At 45.1% G+C, this 13550-nt stretch overlaps 1 protein-coding gene across 1 annotated transcript; it reads right to left on the bottom strand.

Moving 5' to 3' along the window:
- Positions 1–450: 450 nt before the first annotated feature.
- On the bottom strand, positions 451–13211 carry LOC126997264 (glutamate receptor ionotropic, kainate glr-3-like). Its single transcript, XM_050858260.1, has 12 exons — positions 13082–13211; positions 7273–7408; positions 6468–6577; positions 5595–5685; positions 5212–5370; positions 4788–4947; positions 4208–4335; positions 3210–3296; positions 2244–2360; positions 1909–2213; positions 1581–1672; positions 451–1414 (listed from the first exon to the last, which is right to left on the bottom strand). The coding sequence occupies exons 1-12, from the start codon at positions 13114–13116 to the stop codon at positions 1278–1280; spliced, it is 1557 nt and encodes a 518-aa protein (XP_050714217.1). The 5' UTR covers positions 13117–13211; the 3' UTR covers positions 451–1277.
- Between the last annotated feature and the right edge of the window lie 339 nt (positions 13212–13550).

Here is a 13550-nt window from a genome sequence, read left to right on the forward strand (position 1 = left end):
AATCATTTTTTTAACAGCAAGGGAGGCAGCTCAAGGGCAAAAAACAAGATCAGTAACAAAAAAGCACACTAGACACTGCTCTGATTAAAGAAGAAAGAGCGAGAGGTTAGAAGAGAGGTCAAAAATCAAGATGGAAAGTACACCTCTTAGACAGTTCTCCGAGTGGCCGTCTGTGGCGTTGCGTGCATAGCCAGTACGGTCTATTCTGGATGTTTGCGTTGACTGTAGAGATTCCTAAGCTTATCACCCACCTCCCTCATCACCGCCACACACACATGCACACTTACAGACACACACACACACACTAATGATATTCAAACACGAGGTAACTGCCAGAGGTTTCTTGATATATATTGAATGCCATAAGACTACACAGTAACTAGATTAACAGACCAAGAATATATGATAAACAACACCATTTTTAGTGTAGACGATGTGCAGTACTCTCTCTCTCTCTCTCTCTCTCTCTCTCTCTCTCTCTCTCTCTCTCTCTCTCTCTCTCTCTCTCTCAACATAATTTAAACGCCTCGACGTGACGCTTCCAATTTCCTGCGTCAAGGTTTTACGAGTTGGCGAGACGAATGTGTTCTCTTGTCGGCCCATCACGTGGCACCCAAATTCTCAGACGCTTCCGGCTCTGACAACAACTATTTCCAGAGGCCACAAAGGAGATTAGTCTGGTTCGCATGATTGTGTTTTTCGCGTTCATAGTGCAGAGGCCTTGTCAGACTATCACTAGGCTCATAAAACTACCCATGGAAATACTCACAACTAGTACGAGAGTCTAATGAAGTGTGGGTGTGTGTTTGTAAGTACCGAAATGTTTCAAAATATGTGCCTCAGGTAATGCGAAGGCTGACTGCTCTAGCGATCGAGCCCTTGCCACACACTAGTCCTGTTCCCGCCCGTCTACTCCACCCCCCCCACGCCTGGCAACTGTATAAGGTCAGGCGCTTTACTACATGATACAATACCTCGCCGTCATTACTCACTGCACGCCTCGCCTCACCTCGCATGCATTACATCAGCGCGTCACCGTATAAGGAAAGAATATTATGACGTCAAGCAGGATTTTAGGCTTGTCACACTTTTTGCTTTTACATGCACAAAGGCCCACCAGCGTCTCTTGGAGGCCTCACACGCCACAAGGAGCGAGAACACAGATCAAAACCAAAGGAACAGATATTTTGTCACTAATGGCGGGTGAGGCGTTCTAATTGTGAGTAACCTTGTTTTTGGTCTTTCTGCTTGTCTGTTCCCCATTTTCAGTCTCATCATTATTTTCTATTTTTTTTTTTAGTGGTGATGCGGACCACCAGGAGCTCCCCGAGCAACACCATGGCTGCCAGCAGCACGCCAGCAACGGCGAGGGTGATGCAGCCCGACAGGTCCTTCAGGGCCAATCGCCGTGGGCCTGCAGGAGACCAAAAGAGTGCGTGTGAAGTCTTCAGAGAAATGTGAGCGAACTGTTCTCATATATTTGTAGGAGCCAGAAGAGTACGAAGGCCACATTGACTCAGTATGTCATTCTCTTCTTTCATGACGTGCTCGGGTCATGCTGACGGGCGGGCGGTACTCACCCTTGGGGGAGGGCTTCGTGCACTCGTTGGGCGGCGGGAAGAACTCGCGGCGCCACTTGGCGAGGAGCCCGCTCTGCGCCATCAACATCAGCCTGAAGAGCGGGGGTGAGGGGCGTCACTCCAGGCCACACCATGCACACCCACACCGCCTTTCACACCAAATTAAGACAAGCTCCATATATGCAGATAAATATCATTACTTTTCTCTTATATTGTTGCGATCGAAATCCCTTGAAAAGTCAAACGTCTTATCATAGTTAATAAGACAAAATGCATGCATGCTTAAGCTGTTATCTGCTCTAAGCGTTAAGGAATCAGTCCGCTGCACCTGGTATTGACGAGCGGCATGTAGGGCGAGTTTTTTTGGAAGATCCAGGCGATGTGCGCGTTGAGGAAGCCGTCACCGGCCAGGCCAAAGCTGCACTTCCCGTTCTTCTCCAAGTCATCCGCGATCGCAAACTCCAAGAACGACAAACCCTGTGGACACGACCCACTCATCAGGGGGTTGCCGCAGCCTTGCATACCTATACTGCGCACATGGGAATTTACTCGCGAATCCGGAGTCTTTTTCCTTGGCCAGTCGGCAGGGTAAACAAGACCGGCGCTGCGGACCTTTAATGCTGGACTGCAATACTACAAGGGAACGTATCGGCTTACCTTGATGAAGGCGTAGCGGCCGGTGCGCACCAAGGCGAGGCCCTCCTTGTCTGAGCCCAGCAGGAGATCAGGGCGACCCTTCAGTAGGCGACCCGCACGTTCATAGACGCCGCTCTTCGCCTGCTGTTGTGTGTGTGTGGTGGGGGGGGAGGGGGGAGGGAGGAGGTGTCATTAGTTTTATTGGTACCTTTTTATTTTTGCGTTATGTCATCATTAACATCGGTGTTCCAAAAGATGGTACACGGAGAGACAAAACGGAATAACAGACAAACAGACGGACAGATAGAGACAAAGAGGGACAGGTCGGTATTCTCAAATGCTTCCGACTCTCACATCAATCATTTCCAAAGGCCAAAAAGGAGATCAGTCGGGTTCCCATGGGTGTTTTTTTATTTTGATGCAACGATGCCAGATTGTCGAACTCAGCCGCTTATATTTTCCGACTTCCTACCCCAAAACTGACTTATGGGCTCCAATAACGAAACTCATTTATAGTTATCGTTAAAAGAGTTAGATCCTGATGTTTCTTGGCAATAGTTAGGCTTCAGAAACCGGTAAATACTATGCTCCGAGTACGATAATCTGGCAACGGTGCTTTGGTGGTACAGAAGAAGGGTCAGACTTCCACCAGGGTCATAAAACTGTCCCTGGGAATGCTCAAAACTCCTACGAAAGCCTTGTCAAATATGTGAGGTGGGCACAAAGATGTTTAAGAATGCGACACACAGACAGACACATAGGTTGGTATTGTAAGACACTCTCGCTTCTCACATCAGCTATTTCTAAAGGTCAAGAGGGGGTCAGTCGGGTTCTAATGAGTGTTTCTTCAGGTTCATGGCACAGAAGAAGACTCACACTACCACCAGGGTCATAAAACTACCCTTGGAAATGCCCACAAGTCCTACGAAAGCCTTGTCAAATATGTGTTCTTGGGCTGCGATTTGTCTTGTAATACGACCCAGACACACTCACCAGGAAGACCAACTGGCTGACGGACCCGCGCCGCACCGACCACTCCACCTGAGTCTGCTCCGTCAGTTCAGCCAGGGAGTCAGCCACCTGCAGACACAAAGACATACACATATACCATTACACAGCATTAACATCCCCGCACACATACACATACACCATTACACAACATCAACATCCCCGCAGACACACCTCTCCTCCAATACTGACCTATCTTTCGGCCACTCCTCTTGACTCTTTTGTAGGAGCAGTGAGTAGCGGGCTTTTTTTTCATTATCATTTCCTTTTTTTGTGTGCCCTTGAACTGCTTCCTTTACTGTAAAAAAAAATACACATACTTCACAGACACCCCTATACAGACTTAGCATCCTCCCCTAGACACATACATACATACCTCACAGACTCACTACACAGCCTCAATATCCACACAGACACACATACATACCTCACAGCCTTACTACACAGCTTCCAGTACTCTAACACACAACTCACAGAGACCAACACTACCTCTCTATACTCTCACAGACACTTATAATCATTCAGACACCAATACAGAGTCTCCCTAATCTCTCACAGACCCTTACACCACTAGCAGACACCCCTACACAGCCTTATTTGCATGCTAATGGCTATGGATCCTCCCTCGTTGTTTTAAGTCGAAGGTTGGCACGGTATTGGCTGGGACGCATTTCTTACCACCTCGTCCCCTTTAGTACGTTCTGCCACTCTGCAACCCACTACAAGCACCCTAAAACTCTACTAATATGTTGAGAGCCACGCAGAACACCCAGTAACCAAACACACAGATAGACAGACACACTTAGACATAGTTAGACAGGCATACGAGCCATTAAGAAGAGGCCGATAAATAAAACAGACGGAGGGAGATGCACATGTATACATAAACTAGAACGCAGAAATGTAAGAATCAAAAGACGTTAACCTCAGGACTTCAAGAGGTAGCGACGTGTAGTTGAAGAATGGCTGTTGCGGAGTCTCACCTTCACGAGTTTTGGGGAGGTGAGGGAGGCGATGAGGGTGCCGGAGTAGCTGTGCATGAGTATGAGCACGAGGCACCACCAGGCGGCGTGGAGGACGCGTGACGGCCCCGTCTGTCGCATTTCATTTGCTGCTTCGGCGACCCTCGACGAGAGCAGCGGTGGCACAGGGAGCGCACGCACCACCACAGGCCCCGGAACACGCCGAGCAGCACCACCGAGACCGTGCGGAAGACGAGACACACGAGTTTACACAGACACTGACAAAGTAGTGAACACATCGCAAAAAAACAGAACAAAAAAAAAGTTATGAATTTTACCGAAGTCCTGATTCGTATTTCGTCATAACCACTGAGAGATATACAACAGTTTCTTCATCTTATCGGAGTTACTCACGGCTGACTCGCCAAGAATGTTACTTATACAAGTTTTAGAGGCGTTCATATTAGTCACTATCTTTGGGAAATGTCAATTCTTCCCTCGTTACAAACTATGAAATGTTAGGTGGCCCTGAGTGAATAAAGTCTACCCAAACCTACAAAAGCTAAGCAAATCGCAAATACTGCCGGGGAGGGAGACTCACACTGGCCGAGGAGAGCCTGGGCGGCGTCAGCGATGTACCGTGACCGGTGGACAGGCCGGCGGCGCTCGTTGGGGTAGAGGAGAGGCAGGTCGCCGGCGGTGGAGAGGAGGTGCAGCAGCCAGCCCACCACCACCACACAAACGCCCGTCATCACCCACACCTGCAACGGTGGTCGGGGGGGCAAGAGAGTAGTGATAGTAATAGTGGTAGTAGCAGTTGTTATTGTTGTTGCTGCTATTGCTTCCCATTCAAAAATAGACTAGATAAATTCATGGACAGCGGTACTAGGTGGGGTTAGATACACGGGAGCTTAGGGTCAAAGGAGCTGCCTCGTCTACAAGAGGCCTACCGGCCTCTTGTAGACTCCTGCGTTCTTATGTTCTTATGTTCTTATATGCTGCTACTTGTGAGTAGAAAGGACTACCTCCCAGGAGAAGGGGGTGAGGAAGGAGAACATAGTGTCTCCGCTGGTCGCGGCCGGGATGATGATGCCGGTGGGCTCCTCGAAGTACGGGTACGTGAAGTCGATCACGGTGTACCTGGCGTAGTTGACGGTGAAGCTGCTCACTGCCGCGTCAGCCTCCTGCAGGGGTGTGGAGAGGCTGGTTTGAGATACACGAAGGAGAGGCAGTGATTAGCAGGTTTTTTTCTCATTCATTCTTTGCCCTTGAGCTGCTTCCTTTACTGTAAAAAATGTGCACGTGGAGAGGATGGGTAGAGGTGCCAGCAGTGCCGTTACAAAGGTTATACATTGCCCCATCAACTGACTTCAACCGTGCCCCTCCTCCCTTCCTCCTGTGGCCTCACCTTCCGCATCACCATCCCGACCATGCCATCCCAGGTGCCGTCTTCCTGCAGGGCCCCGAACCCATTGTCTGGCACCTCCACCAGCCGGTACCTGAAGGCGTGGCAGAGGGAGGCGTGGTAGATTAACTCATGGGTGATGCATTGCGAGCTTAACTTACTCCCATTTCCAGACACAGAAGGTGGAATTGGTTGTGTTTAACTTGCATCTAATAGCCAGGCAAAGAAGGTGGATTTGGTTGTGTTTAACTTGCATCTAATAGCCAGGCAAAGAAGGTGGATTTGGTTGTTTAACTTGCATTTAATAGCCAGGCAAAGAAGGTGGATTTGGTTGTGCTTAATAGCCAGCCAAAGGTGGATTTGGTTGCGTTGAACTTGTACCTAATAGCAAGGCAAAGTAGGTGGAATTTATATGGTGTTATACGGTCACAAAGAGAAAACAAATGCCATATAGTTCAAGGTGGGTGAAAATCTCGATGGAACACAATTCGTTATAGCAAAATGATCTCTGGCGTCTGTTTTGAGGATCTACTCGAACGAAAGAGCGACGCGACTACTGTATTTGAACTTCACAAAGACAAAAACAAATATCAGAGTTCAAAGTAAGTGAAAATTTTAATGGAGCACAATTCCTAATACCACAATGATCTCTGGCGTCTGGTTTTGTGAATCTATTCGATCGAACGAAACCCCGACGCGACTTCTGTATTTGAACTTCACAAAGACAAAAACAAACATCAGAGTTCAAAGTAAGTGAAAATTTTAATGGAGTACAATTCCTAATACCAAAATGATCTCTGGCGTCTGGTTTTGTGAATCTATTCGATCGAACGAAACCCCGACGCGACTTCTGTATTTGCACTTCCCGACACTGACCGGAAGCCGAGGCTTTCGCTGATGAGCTGAAGCATGGAGAAACACATCCCGTGGGCGGACACGATGGCGTTGGTCTCCTTGTCCTTTTCCAGCATGGTGAAGGGCGGCCGCTGAGAGAAGGGACGACGATGAAAGGGGGAAGAAAAAAGAATTGTAAAAAGATAAAAGTCCCAGGAAATGCCCACAACTTCTGTACTACCAGGATCATCAAACTACCCCTAGAAATGCCCACAACTCCTATACTACCAAGGTCATAAAACTACCCCTGGAAATTCCCACAACTCCTATACTACCAAGGTCATAAAACTACCCCTGGAAATTCCCACAACTCCTATACTACCATCAGGGTCATCAAACTATCCCTGGAAATGCCCACAACTCCTATACTACCTCCAGGGTCATCAAACTATCCCTGGAAATGCCCATAACTCCTATACTACCACTAGGATCATCAAACTAGCCCTGGAAATACCCACAACCTAATCTAATCTAACCTAACCTCACTTAACTTTACCAAACCTAACCTAACCTGACATAGCCCCATATTCTCAAACATTTCAGGGATCACACACCCACATTTGATAAGGCTTTCGTAGAGGTTACAGGCGGGTATTTCCATGGGTAGTTTTATGAGCCTAGTGATGGTTCGACAAGGCTTCTGTACCATGAACGTGAAAAGCACTCAGTATGGAACCCGACTAATATCCTTTGCGGGTTTTGAAAATAGTTACTGTCAGAGCCGAAAGCGTCTTAGATCATGGCCATTAGAATCGTGAAGGGAGGAAAGTAAGAAAGGGCAAGTTACGTGTAAGGTGGAGACGGTGATGGTGGTGTTCTTAATGCTGAAGGTGGAGGAGTCTGCTGCGGGCTGGCGATGAGGAACGGCACGGCGGTGTCTCGAGTTGCTGCCATACCCCACAAGACACTCCTCCAGCGCCTCCCTAGGATATAAAGGTGAATAGTGAGGAAGATAAGAGAGTAAAACAAGAGCAAGATTATAAATCCTCCTCCTCCTCCTCCTCCTACTACTACTACTACTACTACTACTACTACTACCACCACAACTCCTACTACTACTACTACTACTACTATTACTACTACTATTTCAATTCTGTCTTAGCCTCCTCAAGCTCAACTATATTATTCGTTACAGTTATTAATTACATGCTATAAATTAATCAGAATACAATAGAGAACACTGTAAAAGAAAGGGTTATTCATGCATTCATAGTCTTCATACACAAACACGGCTGGACGCTCATTCCTCATAAGGCCACACGCATCTATTTACCTGTTAATGAACGTATATCCGGATCAGCCTCGAGGCGTTACACAAAAAGCTCCGAGATACTTGTGCGTTAATTATGTTACGTATTCATTAGTTACATGTTTATTACTCGCGTCAAGTCCTTAGTAACGCTCTGAATGAAAAGTAAAGACTGTCGCGCGGAGAATTTACTAACTGGTCGTGTAATTTAACGACACATAGTTCCCTCCGCCGAGATACTTTTGCGATAATTATGTTACGATTTATCTCTCGCGTCAATACTTTAATGACCTATAACGCTCTAAAGGAATAGCAGGGACCGTCGTGAGGAGAATTTACTTTTATTTAGTGAGACAGAGTTCCCCCGAGATACTTGTGTGATAATTATTTTAGGTATTTATCACTCTCGTCAATAGCTTAGTGGCTTATAACGCCCTGAATGAATAGCAAGGACTGTCGTGATGAAATTTAGTGACTATTCGTGTTATTATTTAGAAGAGACATTGTTCCCCCGAGATACTTGTGCGATAATTATGTAAGTATTTATCACTCGCGTCAATACCGTAGTGGCTAATAACGCCCTGAATGAATAGCAAAGACTGTCGTGACGAAAAATTTACTAACTGCTCGTGTTGTTATGTACCGAGCCACCGTTCTCTCGCTCCTTTGTGTCCTCGTGCATTGGGGACAAGACAAATGGACTCGTTGCGGCGGGTACTAGCTTATAAACATATCAAGGAGGCGCCCTTAATGAATAGCGGGGAATACGTAATAGCGAAATCTTTATGGTCTAATTAGTCTTGTTCTTATTATTTACCGAGACACAGGACAGTAACTCAGCAAGCCGCCCAAAAGGAATAGCCAGGAGTGGACGTAGTAGCGAAATATTTATGGTCTAATTAGTCTTGTTCTTATTATTTACCGAGACACAGGACAGTAACTCAGCAAGCCGCCCAAAATGAATAGCCAGGAGTGGACGTAGTAGCGAAATCTTTATGGTCTAATTAGTCTTGTTCTTATTATTTACCGAGACACAGGACAGTCACTCAGCAGGCCGCCCAAAAGGAATAGCCAGGAGTGCAGAGGCGAAATATTTATGAACTGATTATCTTGTTCTTGATATATACCGAGACACCGGGCCGTCACTCTTTTGTGGGTTCGTAGAAAGAGATTAAGGGACATAGGGTCATATTCTTAACCATTTCGGCTTTCGTAGGAGTTGTGGGCATTTTCAGGGGTAGTTTGATGACCCTGGTGGTAGTTGGACCCTTCTTCTGTACCGTGAAAGAGAGAAAACACGCATGAGAACTAGACTAATCCCCTGTTCGGACTTTGGAAATAGTTGTGATAGGCGGAAACGTCTTCGTAGTATGAGATTAAGGAACAAAGGATCATATTCTCAAACATTTCGGCTTTGGTTTTTATTTATTTTTTTTTTTTTTTTACAACAAAGGAGGCGGCTCAAGGGCACACAAAAAAAGGAAACAATAATAAAAAAAAGCCCGCTACTCGCTGCTCCTAAAAAAGAGACAAAAGAGGTGGCCGAAAGCAAGATCAAATACGGGAGGAGAGATGTCCTGATACCGTAGGAGTTGTGGGCATTTCCAGGGGTAGTTTGATGGCCCTGGAGTTAGTTGGACCCTTCCTCTGTACCGTGAAAGAGAGGAAACGCTCGTGAAAACCCGATTAGTCCCCTTTTCGGCTTTATGAATTTGTTTATGGGAGAGGTGGAAGCGTCTGAGAATACCGACTATATTATTTCGTTGATTCGTTGTCGTACCGGTGAGCCATGACGCAATATTTCGCGGGTGGTGGGACAGGGTGATAGGGAGGAGCTGCTACGGATAGTGATAGTGGTGGTGGTGGTGGTGGCTTGGGGGTGACGGAGGTAGGCGGGGAGGAAGGAAGGGCAACAGGTTCCCCACTATCCAATATCCTCCCCTCCCCCCTCCATCCCCGCTGCCTGCTTGACCCGCTTTTGGCTTTGTGGTTCAGGAAGTGACGAGGATTTATCTGTGTTGATGTAGCTCGTGTTTTTTTTTTTTTTTTTTTTTTTTTTGGGGGGGGGGGGCGGGGGCGTGTTTGGCTGGCATCAGTGTTTGTGTGTGTTTGTGAGTGTGTGTAAGTAAGTGAGTAAGTAAGTAAGTGTGTGTGAGTGTGTGTGTGTGTGTGTGTGTGTGCGTGTGTGTATTATAAGGACACTGAATGCTACATAAATGAAGGATACAGCGTGAAAATATACTCTTGATTACTGATGAAGTGCACCACACACAAACGCACACACACACACACACACACACACACACACACACACACACACACACACACACACACACACACAAACCCACGCACACACACACCAAAATAAAATACTGTCCGCCTTTCCTCGTACACTTTCTTTAAGAGGAGGAGGAGGAGGCTGTCAGCTCGGTGCAGGAACTAAACTGGATTATAATGTTTGGCAATTATCTCGTTAATTAAGAAAAATAAGACCTTAACCCGTTGCGGCAGAGAAAGAGTCATAATCATTTTCATCTTCCATACGACTTTTTTTTTCAACAGTTTTACTCCAATTTGTGTTTAAGAAAAATAGTGGTACCGTATCTATTATAATGAAATGAAAACTTGGATAATACCTCTCTTTCGGCCACCTCTTTGGATTATTTTGGGGAGCAGTGTGTAGCGTTGTTTTTTTTTATTGTTTACTTTTTTTGGTGCCCTTGAGCTGTCTCCTTTGTTGTAAAAAAGAAAGTAGTAGTAATAGTAGTAGTAGTAGTAGTAGTATGAGGAGGAGGAGGAGGAGGAGGAGGAGTAAGAGGAGAGGAGGAGGAGGAGGAGTAAGAGGAGAGGAGGAGGAGGAGTAAGAGGAGAGGAGGAGGAGGAGAAGGTGGAAGAAGAGGAGGACGAGGAGGAGGAGGAAAACACACAAGAAAAAATGCAATAACTACTTTTTTTACAGCAAGGGAGGCGAGCTAAAGGCAAAAAACAAAATCAACAAATAAAATAAAATGCAATAGACGCTGCTCCAACAAAAGAAAAAAAACGAGAGGACAGAAGGGAACAAAAAAAAAATAACGAAAGGACAGAAGGGAACAAAAACAAGAACGAGAGGACAGAAGAGAACAAAAAAGAACGAGAGGGCAGAAGGGAACAAAAAAGGGAGAACAGAAGAGAACAAAAAAGGGAGGACAGAAGAGAACAAAAAAGGAGGACAGAAGAGAACAAAAAAAGAACGAGAGGACAGAAGAGAACAAAAAAAAGGAAATCTGAGAGAGGAAACATTTTGAATTTTGAATAAAAAAAAATTAAGCTATCTCAAGACTGGTAAAAAAAAAAGAGAAAGAAAATAGGTCAATCATAAACCAACTGAACAAAAAAAAAAATAAACGAGATCTAAGAGAGGAGCATTTTAACTCCTAAAAAGAAAAAAAATGTTAAGTTTCCTCAAGACTCAGACAAAAAAAAAATAGAAGAGGTTAATCATAAACTAATTAACAACAACAAAAAAAAATGAAATTGATAATGGAACATTCTGACTCTGAAAAACAAAAGAAAAAGATTAAGCTTCCTCAAGATTCAGGTAAACAAAAAAAAAAGAAGAGGTTAATCATAAACTAACTAAACAACAACAACAACAAAAAAGGAAATATAATAGTGGAACATTTTGACTCTGAAAAAAAAAAATTAAGTTTCAAACTCTGGTGAAAAAAAAAAGAAAATAAAAGAAGGAAAAAAAGCGGCTATACACGAGGAAGTGATCAAAGAAACTTGCCCAACGTGCCCGCGAGAGGGAGTGTCCGGGGAACTCCACCCCGCGACTCCGGTTCCCCGCAGCTCCTTTTTTTCTTTTCCAGTTCGACCGTCAAGCACCGAGTCATCGTAAGCGCCCAAACCAAACTATACTCCCCACACTGATCCGTTACTTCCATTCAATACCAGATACTAAAGAGATTCCCTGTGTGGTTTCCTAAAATTTCCTCCTTTTTTTATGTCAACGCCAAACGAAGATTTATTTGTCGTTTTTTTGTTTGGTTGGGGATCTTACAAACTTGCTGTATTGAACTGTAAAAGTGACCCTTATTCTATTCTCAAAAGTATCGTCGCCTCTGTACCCCTGTTTATAAGGTCTCTCGTAGAAGTTGTTGGGATTTTCCTGGACTGTTTTGTGATGCTACTGACAGGTTCACACGGCTAATGGACCCTTATTTTCAAACGTATCTGCATGCGCCTCTGTCTGTACCCCTGTTTGAAAAGCCTCTCTGGAAGTTGTTGGGATTTCCATGGACTGCTTTGTGATGACGCTGATAGTTTTACACGGCTTCTCCATCTTAAGCGGTAATTGTTGAGACTTCCATGGACTGTTTTGCGATGCTCCTGATAGTTTGCACTTCCTTCTCTTAAACAACGGTAATTGGTGAGACCTTCTGACTGTTTTTGCTCCTGATGATAGTTTGGGCTTCTCCATCCATCTTAAACGGTGTGAGACTTCCATGGACTGTTTTGCGATGCTCCTGATAGTTTGCACGGCTTCTACATCTTAAACGGCAAAAGAAACACCCATAAAGACACAGTTGATCTTCCCTCTGTGGCCTTGAAAAATAATCGTAATGGTAGCCGGATACGTTCATAAATATGGACCCTGACGCGGTAATCCAAGGTTCCTCCTCCGCGCCTAAGCCACACTTTAATCTTCTTACCCTGACGCTTAACGACGCTTAGGACATTTGTTTGTGTAAGGCGTTGGTGAGCAGGTAACATGGTCCACCCAGCACTCGACGGTTTTCTTGTTCAGAGTTTGCGTTAGTGAGGAGGACAACGACGCGTGGATGGTAAGGGGAGACTAAATACCATGTTTGTGAAGCCTTTTACCGACATGTTGATGCTAAACGAATGTAGTGAAAGAAACTGGTGAGAAAATGGCAGCATATATATATATATATATATATATATATATATATATATATATATATATATATATATATATATATATATATATATATATATATATATATATATATAAAAGTGTTTATAATTTAATGGGGTAACTAATATTGTATTTAAGGAGCACAAAATACGAAATTAAAAGAACTTGAAAAATACCTAAAGTAATAGTAGTAATAGCAGTAGTAGAAGGAGGAGGAGTTAGAGTAAGGGGAGGAGGAGGAGGAGGAGAAGGAAAAGGAGGAAAAGGAAGAAAAGGAGGAAGATGAAAAGGAAGTGAGGGAAGAGAAGGTGGAGGAGAAGGAAAAAAAGAATATCCAAGAAGTTGTAACCTTAACCGTGCCATTGTGGGGCAGGGGCGGGGCAGGGGCGGGGGTGGGGGCAGGGGTGGGGCTTGCTGACTCACCGCGGCAAGGGGCGGCAGCGGCGGCGGCGTGGCATCCCGGCGACGCAGCCTCCTCCACATGCCCTTCCCGGGGGCGCGGCCGCCAGCCACTCGTGCAGCGCCCACCCAACACACGGCCACAGGTGATGCTCTTGCTGCTGTGATAGAGGCAATGACGATGAAGGTAAAGGCGATAAAGATGATAATGATGTAGTAGATAAGTAGATGAAGGTGATAATGGTGATGATGATGAAGATAAAGGCGATAAAAGGAATGGTGATGAAGAAGAGATACTTATTACACACAAAAAATTGATATAATTAAATATCTAAATAAGTAAATGAAATAAAACATACAGTTGCAGTTACGTAGTTTCTTGGGGATCCTAATTAAACCTTGCCAGTGTTCAGTTATGCATACTTATCACACTCACACACACACACACACACACACACACTAATCGTATAGGCTGAGGCAAAGCATTATGCAC

Source organism: Eriocheir sinensis, chromosome 12 (genome assembly GCF_024679095.1).
Source record: "Eriocheir sinensis breed Jianghai 21 chromosome 12, ASM2467909v1, whole genome shotgun sequence".
Lineage (NCBI taxonomy): Eukaryota > Metazoa > Arthropoda > Malacostraca > Decapoda > Varunidae > Eriocheir > Eriocheir sinensis.

Bases quoted from the DNA above. Each gene is read 5' to 3' on its own strand.
- LOC126997264 (XM_050858260.1), bottom strand. From the start codon at position 13,116: ATGCCACGCCGCCGCCGCTGCCGCCCCTTGCCGCG. The intron at 2,361-3,209 runs GTGAGTGTGTCT...CACACACAACAG, and splicing joins TCAGCCAGTTGGTCTTCCTG to CAGGCGAAGAGCGGCGTCTA. The intron at 1,415-1,580 runs GTGAGTACCGCC...GGTCTCCTGCAG, and splicing joins CACGAAGCCCTCCCCCAAGG to GCCCACGGCGATTGGCCCTG.